The sequence below is a fragment of the Galeopterus variegatus genome, unplaced genomic scaffold (assembly GCF_000696425.1).
Source record: "Galeopterus variegatus unplaced genomic scaffold, G_variegatus-3.0.2 Scaffold4678, whole genome shotgun sequence".
Taxonomy (NCBI): domain Eukaryota; kingdom Metazoa; phylum Chordata; class Mammalia; order Dermoptera; family Cynocephalidae; genus Galeopterus; species Galeopterus variegatus.
This window is the reverse complement of record NW_007730789.1, coordinates 45,369-58,719: the sequence shown is the minus strand read 5'-3', so window position 1 is coordinate 58,719 and position 13,351 is coordinate 45,369. Positions and strand designations below refer to the sequence as shown.

General features: G+C 37.7%; 1 protein-coding gene across 1 annotated transcript in view; it reads left to right on the top strand.

Annotated features, from left to right (window-relative positions):
• GMDS (GDP-mannose 4,6-dehydratase) overlaps nucleotides 1-13,351 on the top strand; it is a 205,682-nt gene that overhangs the window by 166,957 nt on the left and 25,374 nt on the right. The window contains exons 6-7 of the mRNA XM_008588124.1: nucleotides 703-895; nucleotides 1,695-1,799. Coding sequence (XP_008586346.1) covers nucleotides 703-895; nucleotides 1,695-1,799 — 298 coding nt within the window. The remainder of the gene's footprint in view (nucleotides 1-702; nucleotides 896-1,694; nucleotides 1,800-13,351) is intronic.

The following is a 13,351-nucleotide window of genomic DNA, read 5'->3' as shown; positions in this document are numbered from 1 at the left end:
AAGTTAGTCAATTCATATATATATTAGCTAGTGTCTTGCTGTATGCACTGTGCTTCATAATAAAAGAAGATTATATATACATGTAATATACTGCAAAATCATTATTGTATCTTAATTTAAAATAGAGGCCTGGCTGGTTAGCTCAGTTGATTAGAGCATGGCATTATTACACCAAGGTTAAGGGTTTGGATCCCTGTACCAGCCAGACACCAAAAAACAAACAAAATAGAAAATAAAACATCCTTTAAAAAAATTAACTGCATTCTAAAGCACATGTTCTGAAACTTCTCTATGGATATAAATCAATTGGGAATCATTAAAAATGTTAATTTCCTGGGCCCTTCCCCCAGAAATTGGCTCAAACTGAATTTTTAAGGAACACCCCAGAGGATTCTGAAGAACGTGGGTTTGCCCTATGATAAATGGTGCTCTAGGGACTCTGGCCTTGAATTAGGAGGCAATATAAGGGTGGTTAAAGTATTCTTCACAGTACCATAGGTAATTCGTAAGTATTAAGATATTCTCCAGCAATTTGATATAAGAAATAGATGACATCCACACTCTTATTCTGCTTTTAGAAAATAGCACTATTTTCTTCCCAGCGTGACACTTAACAGTGTGTGACATCATAGTCCCTGTAACCCAGCCAACATCTCTGTGCTGTTACCCAATAATGTAGTGCTGTCTGCCCTCTCTTTCCAGATTTCTTTTGACTTAGCTGAATATACTGCGGATGTTGACGGGGTCGGCACTTTACGGCTTCTGGATGCAGTTAAGACCTGTGGCCTTATCAACTCTGTGAAGTTCTACCAAGCCTCAACAAGTGAACTGTATGGGAAAGTGCAAGAAATACCCCAGAAGGAGACGACCCCTTTTTATCCTCGGTCACCCTATGGTGAGGATGGGTGGGCACCATTGCGCGTGCTCGACACTCTCTGTGGATGTGGGGCATGTGTTTCTGCTTCCATTCTGCTGCTGTCTCACGCCGAAGTCATTTGGGTGTGAGATTAGCATTAAGATAGACTAAAGTGACTAGACTTGTTGAGAAGCATGCCTTTATACCTTGCTGACTACAAGTATAGCTATTGCCTCCGGGGTGAGATTAACACCTCACTTCACCAATCTGTGTTCATTCAACCCTGCCACGCAGATCACTTTAAAAGGAAAATTAGACCCAACATGATTCTCTTTCTGAACGGTTGTGAGATTGTGTTGAAGTGATTAGGTTTCATGATTTTTATTTCCCCAGTGAAACTTTCTCTGAGCTCAAACTTAAAAAAAAAAAAAAAGACCATTGTATCTAACATATTTATGAAGAGAATATTCACTAAAGACTTCGGTGGTAAACAGTTTGAACGTTAAGATCCCCAATTTTTCCTTTTTGATTCCTTAAAACAAAGGAAATAAGACCTAAGAAAGGTCAGCTTGATACATTCACACACTATAGTTGAATCAATTAGGTAGTGAAAAAACAAGCTGCGGGTGTGACAAAAGTAAGAGACTCAAATATTTTCTTGTGAGCATGATTAATTGTCATAGGAACATTTACTTTGTCTTTGGCTTTTGATTTATATTTTTTTTCTATTTTGATACATTACAAATTATAATTTTTGCAGATTGTTACCATTTAAGATGAGTGAAAATCATTGTCTTTTTAAATAAACCTCATTGCTTTTAAAAAATTATTCCAACAGGGGCAGCAAAACTCTATGCCTACTGGATCGTGGTGAACTTCCGTGAGGCATATAATCTCTTTGCAGTGAATGGCATTCTCTTCAATCATGAGAGTCCCAGAAGAGGTGAGTCAGCATATCAAAAAGAGAATTTCAGACTTGAACAATAACAAAAAGTTGTGCGTATATTCTGCATATGTACCATAGAGACTCTGAAAATGTTGACATGTATATCTAACTATTATGAATGTCAGAGATGGTACAGGAAGGAACATAAATACAGCCTTCATGGCTTACCACATTTGTAGAGCTTTTTTATTCAACATGAAAAACTGAACATTATTCCATTTTTATCATTTTCATTAGTAGGTCTTATCAACTGTGTTTTCAGTCTGAGTATTAGAAAGTTTCCATGTGAGTGCAAAAGAATAAATAATAAATTATTGGTTGTTTATGGAAGTTACTCCTATTCACATAGACTCAATTTGTGGAATCTATACTATTTTTTACTTTGAATCAGTTGGATATTCAGTGTTCTTTCTTCACATTCCATTAAACAGACTCCTGCAAGTTACTGTGCTTCTAGTGAGTATTTTAAAATCAATTTGAAAATTAGTTCTTATATTTAGAAGCCCTGTCAGTTTTTGTCAGAAAGCTGTATTTGTTTGTATTGGCTTGTTGCGTTTTCATAGCTGTTGATGAGACTGTAGCAATATTCTAGCTCTCCTGTTCCCAGTATTAGGTTTTAAATATGAAAATATGTATACCCATCATTACTTCTAATTTACTAAAGCATGAGAAGTCTTTACAAAGCTTGCACATTCTTTACAAAGTATAAATTATCTGTATAATCTAATACCGAGAAGTTTCATTAAATTTGCTGTCATTTGGTCTTTTAGTCTGAGAATAAATAAGTCCAATGTTATAAATTGTTTCATGCACAACAACGTAGTGATGCTTATAACTGTTTCAGTGAAATTTTATGTGACTATATAGCCACCTAATTAAACCAACAAGTCATGAGAAAAGATTAAAGTGACAGGTTTATAAAGGTACCTTTAGCGTCAGTACATTTTTATTTTATAATTGCTTAAGTTAAAATTTCCCATGATGGACTGTTAAAGCACAGGAACCTCTCTGTTGCCCAAAAGGAAAACAAGTTAGCAAGCAGCTGGAAGTGCTTCTTTACTTTTCTGGTTCTGGGTTTCATTAATTAGAGAAAAAGGAAAAGGAAGATCCTAGCTCTCCTCGCCTGCAGCGTTTGTATGCCGGCTGCTCAAGGAGTCTGCTCCGTGAATGTAAGTCCCGCCTCATTTGTCACAAACATGTTCATACACATTGTTTAGGTTTCTGTATTCTTACCTCCTCAACTTTTCCACCTCAAGAAAATAAATAAAAGTTAATTGTGCATCAGGTTAGGATAGGGAAAAGCGTTCTTGAGTTGGAGACTAAGATTGTAACTTCACATATAACTTCTCCCAGTCCTCTATTTGTGTACCTTGTAATGAGAACTAATTTTTTGTCTTTGTCGATGTTAATCATTTTCTTTAAAAAAAAAAAAATTAAAAATTAATACTACTTCTTTATTTAAAAGAAAATATTAGGGCAGGCCCAGTGGTGCACTGGATAGTGCGCCGCTTGGGAAGCGCGGCGGTGCTCCCACCCGAGGGTTCGGATCCCACATACAGACCGGTTCCCGCTCACTGGCTGAGCGAGGCGCGGGAGCAACGCCGAGGGTTGCAATCCCGTTGCCGGTCCCCGGTCCGGTACGGGGGCAACACTGAGGGTTGCGATCCGTTTCCGGACATGGAAAAAGACAAAAAAAAATAAATAAATAAAATAAAAAAATAAATAAATAAATAAAAATATATAAAAATGGTGACAGACTGAGGATGTTTGTCTCTTGGTGGATCGGGAAAAAAAAAAAAAAAAAAAAAAAAAAAGAAAAGAAAATATTAGAGCAGGGTATAAGGGTAAATGAGAAAGTTCTCTTTCTCGTACTAACTCCCAGCCCTGTGTCCGGGCCGTGTCGGAAGTGCTCCATGTCTCTCCAAACACGCACAGAGGAGGTTACCCTATACGTATTGCTTTGCAACTTAGGCCTCCTGTTGAATGTTTGTTGAGAACTTGTTCTTGTTGCACACACTGTTTTGTTTTGTTTTATTGTATAACAAGAAATAAATGGTATCCAATTTTTTACTCTATTTATATAATTAAATAATGGAAAAATATAGAAATATATGTGAAAATGATGTTAATACTTTCTTTAATACAATATCTAATACTTAATATTTATAGCATTTCTTGAAACTTGAAAATTAGTTTTCATATTATATTAATCTGACAGTAATGTTGTTTTGCCAAGATTGTTTTCTAAGGAGACTTCTTTGCCAGACTGAGAATTCCTTAATAACAGGACTATGTTGTATTAAATCTCCAGCTTCAAAATAGTGCCTAACTGCTAATAAGCATTCAGTAAATATTTTTAAATAAATGAATGAATGGACATCTCATGTTTCAATAGAACTTTGCTGACTTCTAAACTAGGTGGTCTGAATTAGAGAACAGGAGAAATTTATAGTGTAGTTTTAAATAAATATTTTTATTGATTTCATGCATACACTAATTAAAGCTAACAAACTATTTTGAAGTAAAGATTCAGGCTGATATATGTTAATAAACAGACAAAATTAATTTTTAATTAATAGTCTTAGTTTGTTTATCTACAATTTTCTGTGATACTTTTTTTTAAGGTTGGTTGATCATTTATACATCAGTCCCCTTATGCCCTGTTATCACAGGGAACACTTTTTTCTAGATGGTGCAGTGGTAAATCTCAGTGTAGTCCAAGGTATACAGTCCTAAGTCCTTGATTAGTAGAGCCCAAGCTGATGCAGTTTTTAGGGGACACATATTCTTCCTCTAGTGAAAAATCGTTAACAAGTTCCTTTATGATTGCACGAGTAGTATTCCATGAGAATTTCTGACTTTAAAAAATGTGGAAGAAGTATTTTTTAATACAAAGATATTCTAGACCAGAGGTTAGCAAACTCTGGCTCACGGGCCAAATCCAGCTCACCAACCTATTTTTGTAAATAAAGTTTTACTGGAACATAGCCAGACTCATTTGTTTACATATTGTCTATGGTTGCTTTCACACTAGAGTCCTGTAGCCTGCAAAGCCTAAAATATTTCGTGTCTGGGCCTTTAAGAAAACATTTGCTGGCCCCAGTCGTAGACAGATCCGCAACATCCAAGAAACTTTCATTTGGGTTTATCGTGGGTCTCTTTCAAGGTAGCAAAGGTAGTATTTTGAAAGAAAGATTTCCAACAAACGTTGAAAGCAAAGAGTCGATAGTTACCAGTCTTTCAGCAGAATTCCTGAAATATTTTGATCAGTTGGGGTTCTGTTGTCCTTTACTGCTGTACTCAAGTGACCAAGTGCTGTAAAGGAAAGCTAATTGTCAGCGAGGTAGGGAACCAAACAAGCTTTTGTGGCCGACCAAAGGTCTGAGCATACTGTAGTTCGTCACAGCAGCTCCAGCTCCTGAGTTTTGACACTTTCTCATCATGTTTTTGACTGTCTAAGGAGTTTTTTCTCCATTCCAATAGTTTTTGGTTTTCTTTTTTCCTTTCCTTTTTTTTTAAAAAAAGACTTCATTTATTTCAGTTTTCTCTTTAAATATGTATGTTTTGTTTTGAGAACTTTATAAAACATCTAGAGATGGTTGGAATCACCTGTGGTTAGCATAAAATCAACAGTTGGAAACCGCTGATTTAGAGAATAAAGCCGATAATCTAATGACTTGGCCTCTCTTTCCGTCAGTCAGCCGTTCAGTTAGTTTTTCAATGAAAACAAGATGATTGATATACTCAGGACTTAGGTTTGCTTTTTATAAAATGCCGGCACTTTAGTAATATTTTCTACAAATTAATAATGAATAATAGTTAAAATTTTAGAATTATATGTTCATAAGACATGAAAATATATATTAGCATATGTTTTGTGAATAACTATTACTATGTATTATATACTGATATTCACAGATATTAACAGTGATTTTAATCATAAGCACTGTTTTTTAAAATAAATATAGCATTTATTTTTTAATTAAGAGTAAATGCTTTATTTTATGAATAAATTGCACAGAACTGAATGTGTATCTGAAAAACTTTTTCCTCTCATGTTATTTCTCCAACCTTAGAATTCTGTATCTAGCTGGTTGTTTTATTTACATATCTCTGTATTTATATTTACATAAATACAATGTTCTGTTTGCCACAAATGTGGCTATAGTGACACCTTTCAACTGGAAATACAGATGTGTATACGAGGAGTCTTCAGAAAGTTCATGGAAAGATTCACATTATCTTTTAATTCCATATTTACATGAACTTTTTGAAGTACCCTTGTATTCTCCGTTTAGGAGAAAAGGTTTTGTTTATTATCTAGAACTATTTAATTTCTGTGAGGAAATCGACATATACAAAATTTTTTTTACCTTTGTTGCTAAATTTCTTTGAAAAGCAAGGCAGTTAATAAGACTGTGATATCATAAAGATGTTAATTTATATAAGTTAAACTATCAAAAAAATACCGAGAGATTTTTAATTACTTTCAAATAGCTCGTAAATAAGGATATTAGAAGTTCTTTTCAAATATATTATTTACAATAATAAAATCCACTTTGAAATTTAAGATTATTCTACACAGAAAGAGGTCAATTTAAGAAGGAGGTCAATTTTCTAGTCTTTCAATGAAGATGTTTTCTTTCTTTTTTTTTTTTTTTGTCTTTTTTCGTGTCCGGCAATGGATCGCAACCCTCAGTGTCGCGCCCGTACCGGACCAGGACCGGCAACGGGATCGCAACCCTCGGTGTTGCTCCCACACCTCGCTCAGCCAGTGAGCGGGAACCGGTCTGCATGTGGGATCCGAACCCTCGGCGGGAGCGCCGCCACACTCCCAAGCGGCGCACTGTAGCAGTGCGCCACCGGGCCGGCCCGAGGATGTTTTCTTATTTGATTCCTCTTGGTCTTTCGAGCATTAGGAAAGTCTGGGCGGTATAGTGACTGGTACTTCCAGAACTGACTGAAGAGGTACTGTCTGGCTGAGTGAGCCTACCTCGCGGGCCATTAGTTTACCAGCAGTGAGTCACACGCAGTGACTGGCGTCATCCCTGTGTCCCTCTAGCCTGAGTAAGAAGCTACACTCCACACCAACTGTGTGTGTCTTCCATTGTCCTCCTACTCTTCCTCTTCTCTTTTTTAAAGTGCTTACGAATGGAACGTTTGCTCAGCTCTGGGTAAAGTGTTATCCCTTGTCAGTAAGTTTTGTCCTTTTCTTTCTCCTTCTGTGGTTGCCTGACCCCTGCCCAGCGTCCTCTTCTACTCGCCACGTGTAACTGTGCTGCTGCTGCTCTGTGACCACGGGCCTGGTCCAGGGCTCCACTGCCACCTCTTCCCCCAGGAGCTCCTCAGCTGCTGGGCTCTCTGCTTTCTGTAGAATTCCACGAGAGCCCACTAAATACCACCAAGAGGCTGGCGTGTGTGCTCATCTTATTTCGTGTTTCATTCTTGGTCAAGAAGGATTTTTTATCATTTCCTAGCTGAGGAAGCAGAGTAATTTGGCCATCATCATCATCATCAAGCGTTTGACGTAGTGATTTCGTACCTTCAAGGTACTTTTAGAGACATTGTGATGAACTCGTTTAACTTACACACTTCTTTATGCATAATAAAAATTCATACATACTTCTATCTTTTTATAATTTTTTATTTTTAAAAATGTATATGAACTCATTCAATACTATTCTTTCTTTGAAAAAGCTGATTCACATCACCTGTACGTGTTTGTCAGTGAAGAGACTGAAGCAGCACAAGGTTGAGTCGTCCGAGTCATCAACCTGACTGATGTCAGCATGGGTGGGGGGGACGTAAACATTGTTCATTGTCGTGGAAATAGCGTATATTTGAATTTTTGAGTGGGAACTGGAGCAAATCAAGCCGTGTGAGGCAGAGAGAAAACGTGGACTGCACAGTGAATTAAATGGGAAAGTTGGAAATTTCGTGTCTCAATTGCCCATATCTTTTGTAAAAGACATTAATTAGTTTGGTTAAAGGCAATATTCCCTTCAGATGTTTAGCAGAAATAATCACAAAAAACATCAGTTTTATAATGTTAAAATAATAATGTGATATGAAGCAAATAATTTATCTTGAGTATCATCAAGAAGTTGGCAATTAGAAGAAATAGAACTAATATAAAGTATATTTAAAATCATGTGGCAATAAGAAGATTTAATAAAGTACCTTAAATATATCCATGATTAACAGTTTGAGAGTACCACAAATGAATGGTGTACCACCATTGTTTAGATATTGAGCCACTTTTAGATGATACAGCACATTCCTCTAAATACGGGCTTCATAAGAAATCATATATCAGTCTAAACATAGTATTCGCCTGACCAAGAGAATCTGACATTTTAAGGTTCATGAACTTGTGGTTTTGAGTTTTAGTCTTGAGCATTTCTTTTAGCCACGAAGTGTTTTACTTTGTAAAATGTCTAACTGTGATTACTATCATAAATTAAATCTTCAGGTTTTTTAACTGTAACTCATGTAAGAATTAACTACTTGGATCATAGTAAAATTTTAGATAATTTTTCCTTTCAGTTTTTCTAGATTCAGTTCTTTGTTACTGTAAAGATAAGATTAATATTCTCAACTGGGGGTTGGGGAATGAGAGGTGGTGAGAGGGTGACTTTGCCTCCCAGAGGACATGTGGCAATGGCTGGTTGTCACAACTGAGGAGGGGGCTGCTACTGGCACCTGGTAGATAGAGGCCAGGGACGCTACTGAACATCCTGCAATGCACAGGACAGCCCCCATAACAATCATCTAGTCCAAAACATTGATAGTGGAGAGAGTGAGAAATCCTACTCTACAATTTCACCCTGCAAAATATTGTCACAGAATCTAGAAGAATGTCATTTTTAAGAATGGGATCTCATTTTTCTTTATGTATCACTTTTACTTTGCAATAAATCCATCATTGATCTTTAGCACTTACCTGAACACAGGAGAAAAACATTCTGGTTTAAGCGGTTCCGTGTGAAGCTCTTTAGGCCTCAGGTGTCTAGTCTACTGTCAGTCAGACCCGATTCAGGGCAGTCTGGAGAGCAGAGCTGTGATCTCAGGACTCTCCTCATAATTGGAGGCTGAATCTTCACATTAGTGACCCACTGACCCACAGAGCCAAGTCAGGGTGTGTCTGGGACCCTCCCTTGCCTCTAAAATCAATGAACATATTTACCTTCTTTTATTAGTTATAACAAGAACAAATATTTCCTTTGGGAATGAGCTGTAGAGTCTATGTTCTGGCTTTGGTATAAAACAACCTTTAAAACCGATTCAAGATTATCTTTTAATGCATAGGATTACAGTGATATTAGTGTGTGAGGTCTACTGTATATGAAGATTTTCTTTTAATATTTCTAGAATTCATAGATATTTTAGTGCTTTAGGGGATAATAGAATGCATGATAGAAATTAAATAACTGAAACTTGTTTTTATTTAATCAAAATAAACAGAAAGTACTCTCTCTATGTATAAATAATACATATTATATATGTGTAAATAAAAATCTTTTAAAAAGCTACCAAGTTAGTGTTTGCCAATTTGACTAGCAAATTCAAATTCATGCTGCTGTGGATACATCAAGAAATAAGTAAACCAATATCAAACACCTCAATATTTGTATTTCTGTCTGTCAAAGTTGCTTTGTGATTTTTTTAGATGAGCACCAGAGCCTTATTGAAAAAAACTTAGCTGCCCATTGTGAAATCAGAGGATGAAGTAATCTCCTGTTAGAGTTCAGTAGAGCACTATAGGTTTTACACGATACCATTTTGTCTGTTCATAAACGGTTAGATTGTTGGCCACTACCTTTGGACCTACCAGGTTCTGGGTGGCCTTTCTGGTTGGAGCACAAAGTGACATCATCTGGTTTACCATTGCATTTGTGAACTATGATACTTCACAGATGACACATATACTTGGTGATCACAAAGCTGTCTGGCCCATGTTATTCTCTGTGGAGAGATGAGGTGTAATTGCTTAAACATGAAAGACTTTTGAAGCAGTACTTGGTCTAATGGAGATGGTTATTACCACCAAACCAATGAAGTCCCCTCCCACCTACTGAGGTGAGACTTCAGGAACTGTTAAATTGAATTCAAGTTTGTTTTTTTTAATGTTTCATAATTTATGTGACATTTATATTCGAAATCAAACTTATGACTGTCTGATCTCACATAGCACAACTCCCTGCAGTATAGCCAGGCAGTGTACATAGAGACATTGGCTACTCACCAGCTCTGTGCATTTGGGCAGAGTACTTACTCAGACTCCAGTGTCCTCATCCACACGTGGAGAGGGTGGTCATGCCCACCTGGCAGGGGCATTGTGAAGATCACCTGCCTTATCAGCCCACTGTGCAGGAGAACGTACGTGGACAAGACTGATACAGTGCCCGGTCCTTTTCCTCCTCTTTTCTTTCCTCTTCCTGTATTTTCGGTGCTGGGTCCTAGAGTATCAGTTTCTTTTCTCCTCCCTTTCCAATGAAACACCTGTTGGAGCCAATTCTGTTAGTGGGATTCTGGTGGTAGCTGGTGTAAGACTAGGACAGTGAGAAATGTGAATGCAATAGGGCCTGCCAACTAGAGATGGTCTTGAACCAAAAACGAAGAATATGTCAGAGATGTTTACAGATGAATAGAGTAGTCACTGAGTTGCAGAAAGATAAAACGTAAGTGGTATTGAAGAATTGCTGGGATCACAAGAAAAGCCATTTGCAAATGAGTTTCTGGCAGGTAAACAACATTTGAATTAGGGGAATCAGAAAAAGATGATGAATGAAAGGATTATGGATAAATGCCAAAGGCCTATGAAAGACCCTTGAAAAAATTAATGAAACCCTCAAGTATTTTTTAAAATGATTCACGTATTTTTATTAATGGTCCCATGAAAATCTTACACAAAGTACATACAGTTTTGTCAGAAAATTACAAACTAGAAAAAAGCAAACACTTTACTTTTTGGCTATACTAATGAGAAACACATAGATAAAGTTATAATTTAAATTTTATTAATTATAAGATGAATTATAATTTTTTTGAAATATTTTGATTTTTTTTTCAAAATTTAGTTTGAGTCAGAGCTTTTTTTTTCACCATTTTTTATGGAATTTTGTTTTCCCCTTTAATTGGCTCAAAGAAGGATTCAGAAGTACTGAACTTGGATTCAGTCCGGGTTCCACCACTTATCAGATGAGTGACTGTTGGCAAGTTTCTCTCTCTCTGAGCCAGTTTTCTCTTCTGTAAAATGGGATAGTCATAGTCTTCACATAGGGTTGTTATAAAACATACAGGAAATGGTGTGAGTGAAGTTGTGAGTGCATGGTTGTTATTACCACTCCTGCTGCTAATGTCCCACCTACAGAAGTAGCATCAGTTTGTGCCCCCCACAATTTAAAATGTGATAATAGTAAATGGGAATAGAAAAGGGGAAAATGAGTAAAAGGGACTGGTGACTTGTTTTTCCGTGGGCAACTTGTTTCTCTTGAGCTAAAGAGTTCAGCTTTCAGAGCTTGGTAAATGATACTTGAAGCAGATGTGACCTGATAAAGTAATGCACAGGACACTGAGCACAAAGTGTTAGGTGAATAAGGGTCTCTGCTTCTGTTGTTTATGGGATGTGTAAGTCCCAGGCGGTGTTATATAGACATGCCTGGTATGGACAGATCCTAATGATGGGGACAGAAAAAAAAATTCCCAGAGTCAGTAAAATGTTATGTTAAAGTTTTATTTCTGCCTTCTTTCTTTTTTATTTCTGCTAGTAAGTTTAAGATTTCTTAAAAGGTGCTAAAGCAGGATGTACATGAGGATAACTAGCCCATTAGGGGATGCAATTAAGGAAGTGAAAACATATTCCGATCACAAAGAAACCCTTCCTGGCAGTGAAAAAGGCAGGTTTGCCGCATGATTTTATCAGTGGAATGGGGGAAGCCCCCATGTCCACATGACGTTAAAGAAGGCTGGGTAGAGATACACAGGAAACAGCTAAGGCCTGGCCCAGGTGCCTCGTAGGATCCTAACAGTTCATTTGTAAAAAGGAACAGACCTTTTTGGGGGGAGGAGATAGGTGTTTCTCAGAAGAGCACTGATGGATTTTATTGTAGGAAGACAAAATGTGTGTTGCTGAGAACCATGTGTGTGGCCATAGGACTGTGCATGCTCAGGAATTCGCTGTGGACATTTAATCTGAAGGGCTAGACAGTGAGGAATGTTTCCTAAATCCACAAACAGGGAAATATTCCTTATAGGAAGCAAATATAAGACAGGAAACTGAAAATATGAAAAGAGAAGACAATTTACTCTTTTGGGCCAAACACTAAAATGAGCTAATATACCATATGTGAAAAATGGCATATATGCCTCTTTCTAAACAGTGAGCTGGAGAACTTACTAGACACTGCTGAACTCTGCTATGTTAATTAAGATTGATGATTATGAAAATGATAATGCTTTTCTGGACTGGATTTAAGGGCTGGGTATTGCAGGAGCTGAAATGTGCCTCAGGAGCTCTATGGCGCCTCTGCCCCAGGGAGGGCCGCCCACATACCCTCCCTGGGATGGTCGTGGCCATTGCAGGAGCTGAAATGTGCCTCAGGAGCTCTATGGCGCCTCTGCCCCAGGGAGGGCCGCCTAAACACCCCAGGGATGGTCGTGGCTATGGTCGTGGCCGTCTACTCTGAAGCCTTACCTAGCTGGTGTCCACAGCGGCTGTGCCCGCCACACACTGCTCCTGTGCTTCAGCTGAGTGAGCACTCCCTGCAGCCTGCTTCTCCCAAATCCTTGGACAGCTGTGTGGTGTTTTCGGCATATCTCTTTTTCCTTAGTTGTGTTCTAAGTGCTTGTAAGATCGGAATTTTAAAACACAAATCCTTCTTGAGAAGTTTGGAGTGCTCTTGAGCTAATAGCTTATATTTTAAAAAAGTTTCAGCTTGTAGAGCTGTTAGTGATATTGGTAATGATGATGATAGCATTTAGTTGGCCCTGGACATATGCCAGGCACTCTTTTTCATTGGTCTCTGTTAATCTTCATAATAAAACTCTGAAGCAGGTACGGCTATACCCGTTGCATAGCTGAGCAGGCAGGAGTTTAGAGGGAAGGTTCCCTTCCCACAGTGAGGGGCCAGGCGTGAGCCCAGGTGGCGTGACTCATGTTGCCTGTCATGCTCATGGTGACTGTCCCTCATGTTGTGTGCTCCTGAACTGGCCTGTCCCTCCTATCACATTTCATTTCCCAGAGTGAGCTAGTTCCAGTCTGATCAGCCCCTTTTCCTGACCCTCAGTTTTTCCTCAAGATGCTTACTCCTGTTTGATGTTTTGTTGCTGCTTCTTTCCCTTCCTGGTTTTTTTGTTGTTGTTGTTGTTGTTTGTTTGTTTGTTTGCTAAATCCTAAATTTAATTATTGAAGAATATGAAATAATGGAGCAAGGTATGGAAGCGAGACTTTTACCTAAATTTTGTCACATAGTTGACATAGAAACTAGAACTAAACTATCATGTAACTGAGTCTGTTAACTTAGAGAAACTATGTTTCATGGTATTTA